This window comes from Octopus sinensis, unplaced genomic scaffold (genome assembly GCF_006345805.1).
Source record: "Octopus sinensis unplaced genomic scaffold, ASM634580v1 Contig20043, whole genome shotgun sequence".
Taxonomy (NCBI): domain Eukaryota; kingdom Metazoa; phylum Mollusca; class Cephalopoda; order Octopoda; family Octopodidae; genus Octopus; species Octopus sinensis.
The window spans coordinates 24,055-27,500 of record NW_021836839.1 but is presented as its reverse complement, the minus strand read 5'-3'; the positions used below and the strand labels follow the sequence as shown (position 1 = coordinate 27,500).

Genomic DNA, 3,446 nt, shown 5'->3' with positions numbered 1-3,446 from the left:
TCTTTCTCTCTATGTTTCCTTTCTCTCTCTCTCTCTATCATTTTCTTTTCTCTCTTTCGCTCGTTTTCTTTGTCTGTTCTCACTTTCTCTCATTTCCTCATTGTCTTTTTCTCTTTCTTTTTCTCTCTCCCTTTCGTCTTCTCTTTCTTCCTCTCGTTTCTTTTTATCCTTGTTCCTCTCTCTCACTCTTTCATTCCTCTCTTTCTTCCTCTAATTTCTTTATCTCTCTCTCTTTCTTTTCTCGCTCTCTCGCATTTTTCTCTTTCTCTCTCCCTCTCGTTTCCTCTTCATTCTTCTTCCTCTCTCTCACTCTTTCATTTCTCTCTTTCTTCCTCTCGTTTCTTTCTCTCTCTTTCTTTTCTCGCCCTCTCGCTTTTTTTCTCCTTCTTTCTCCCTCTTGTTTTCTTTTTATCCTTCTTCCTCTCTCTCACTCTTTCATTTCTTTCTTTCTTCCTCTTATTTCTTTTTCTCTCTCTTTCTTTTCTCGCTTTTTTCTCCGTCTTTCTCCCTCTCGTTTCCTCTTCATTCTTCTTCCTCTCTCTCACTCTTTCATTTCTCTCTTTCTTTTTTTCTCTCTCTTTTCTCGCTCTCTCACTTTTTTCTCCTTCTCCCTCCCTCTCGTTTCCTTTTCATTCTTCTTCCTCTTTCTTCCTCTCATTTCTTTTTCTCTCTCTCTTTCTTTTCTCGCTCTCTCACTTTTTTCTCCTTCTCCCTCCCACTCGTTTTCTTTTTATCCTTCTTCCTCTCTCTCACACTTTCATTTCTCTCTTTCTTCCTCTCGTTTCTTTTTCTCTCTCTTTCTTTTCTCGCTCTCTCGCTTTTTTCTCCTCCTTTCTCCCTCTCGTTTCCTTTTCATTCTTCGTCCTCTCTCTCACTCTTTCATTTCTCTTTTCTTCTCTCGTTTCTTTTTCTCTCTCTTTCTTTCCTCGCTCTCTCGCTTTTTTCTCCTTCTTTCTCCCTCTCGTTTCCTCTTCATTCTTCTTCCTCTCTCTCACTCTTTCTTCCTCTCGTTTCTTTCTCTCTCTTTCTTTTCTCTCTCTCTCGTTTTTTTCTCCTTCTTTCTCCCTCTCGTTTTCTTTTTATCCTTCTTCCTCTCTCTCACTCTTTCATTCCTCTCTTTCTTCCTCTAATTTCTTTATCTCTCTCTCTTTCTATTTTCGCTCTCTCGCTTTTTTCACCTTCTTTCTCCCTCTCGTTTTCTTTTTATCCTTCTTCCTCTCTCTCACTCTTTCATTCCTCTCTTTCTTCCTCTAATTTCTTTATCTCTCTCTCTTTCTATTTCCACTCTCTCGTTTTTTTCTCCTTCTTTCTCCCTCTCGTTTTCTTTTTATCCTTCTTCCTCTCTCTCACTCTTTCATTCCTCTCTTTCTTCCTTTAATTTCTTTATCTCTCTCTCTTTCTATTTTCGCTCTCTCGTTTTTTTCTCCTTCTTTCTCCCTCTCGTTTTCTTTTTATCCTTCTTCCTCTCTCTCACTCTTTCATTCCTCTCTTTCTTCCTCTAATTTCTTTATCTCTCTCTCTTTCTTTTCTTGCTCTCTCGCTTTTTTCTCCTTTTTTTCCCTCTCGTTTTCTTTTTATCCTTGTTCCTCTCTCTCACTCTTTCATTTTTCTCTTTCTTCCTCTCTTTCTTTTCTCTCTCGTTTTCTTTTTCCAATCTCATTCTCTTTATCTTTTCTCTCTCATTCTCTGTTTCGTTTCTCTTTTTTTCTTCTCTATAGTTCTCTCTCAATTTTCCTTTTCTTTCTTCTATTTTTCTATTCCTCTCTTCTTTTTTCTCTTTCTTTTTCTTTCTCTCTTCTACATGTTTCAGTCATGAGGCTGTGACCATGCTGGGGCTCCTCCTCGATTTTGTCTTTATGTGTGGTACCTTTTCTGTCTGATTAGCAGCAACCTATAGCTCTCTTTTGCTTCAGGGCTAAGTAACAGGGATGCAAATACACCAACACCGGTTATCATTTTGCAGTTGGGGACCCTAACGTAGATACATATGCATACACACACACACACAACCTCCACTAAAAAATACACACACATCTGCTTGTCTGTATATACACATACACACACACATACATATATATATATACGAGTTAATAGCACCTGTAAGGATGTGTTTTATCTATTCCCCAAAGTGAATGGAGCCTTGTCCAGGAGAAACCAATGTTGTCAGACGTTATCCCTCGTTCATCGGATGTTTTGACTCTGAACCGTAACACCCTACTGTTGATGGGTTAACAGAGATGGCCAATTCACTGCTCCTCAACTCCTCATGCCTTCCAGCGTTAATCTTCTCTCTTACACCAAAGCCACCAAAAGGCTCTTTCAGTTGCCTCTCCCATCATGCGTACAGCCACCCTTCCCTCCTTACCTCTCATTCAAGTTGCAGTAGAAATCCTCCATGCCGACTGGGCAAAGAATCCCCTACAGCTAACCTCCACTCGGAATATCCATACCTGCCATCGCTTCTCCCTGCAATCCTGCAGAAGTCTCTTATATCTGTCACACTTCTGTTCATGGGCCTCGTTACAACCGGCTCCCCACGTAACTGTTCGTTCAATTATGATAATTTTCTGGGCCTTTTCAGACCACAGGACCACATCAGGCCTCAGGGTTGTATGGATATCCTGGGGAAACTGCAATCTCTTCCCTAAGTCTACCTTCATATCCCATTGTTGAGACCCTTGCAGCAAGCTGTGTATTGCTTTTGCTGGCTTTACTGGTTTCTCTCCCTCTTTCATGAACTCAATTGCGGCAGTTATCTTCCCTTGGTGATGATGTTTCTTACACCTTTACTTCTCCAGGGTGTGAGCAAGTATTTGTATCTGCCTTGAGAAAGTGTTATTCTGCACCCTTCCAGGATGTGTGCCAGAGTGTCCCTTTCCCACAAAGTCTACACAGCTGGTCTTCCCTCAAACCTTATCTGTGCAGGTTTGTTGGCATCGGGAGTGTGTCATACATCGCTCTATGCAGGAAGGAGATGTGCAAAGGTTCCAGCCTCCACAGATCAGTCCATGTGAGCTTCCTCTTAGGGAGATCCCATTTAGTCCATGCACCGAGAGATTCCAGCTCGACAGCTCTAGATTTCCTTTTATCTTCCTCCTGGTTCCACATTGCTTTCTGAGTCATAACCCGCCTCTCCTTGGTGTCTGCTTTCTTCTATTGTTGGAAATAGGAAGAGCCAAGTCCCTGGCGACCCCAACATGTAGCTCCAATTATGGCGCGTAGCTCCAGCATGCCTTCAGCCTGAGCGACAGCGGTGCTAGTTACCCACACCTTGTGGTAATACCTGCATGTCTGCCAAGCTCGTCCTTAGAGTTCCTCTACACCATTACTTTACATTTTGCTACTTTGAATTCCTCCAGTAAATACGACAGGGGAAGTTGTAGCCTTCCAGATCTTATTGACAGGCCTACTGAAGTGAAGCTTGGGAAACTCCTAGCAATCTTCGG

At 42.0% G+C, this 3,446-nt stretch overlaps 1 protein-coding gene across 1 annotated transcript in view; it reads right to left on the bottom strand.

Annotated features, from left to right (window-relative positions):
- The window catches only part of LOC115232217 (ankyrin repeat domain-containing protein 1-like), a gene marked incomplete at its 3' end in the record, with an annotated part of 4,795 nt that extends 2,135 nt beyond the window's left edge, over positions 1 to 2,660 (bottom strand). The window contains exon 1 of the mRNA XM_036500297.1: positions 2,430 to 2,660. Within this exon, the coding sequence (XP_036356190.1) occupies positions 2,430 to 2,660 (231 nt within the window). The remainder of the gene's footprint in view (positions 1 to 2,429) is intronic.
- Positions 2,661 to 3,446: the final 786 nt, after the last annotated feature.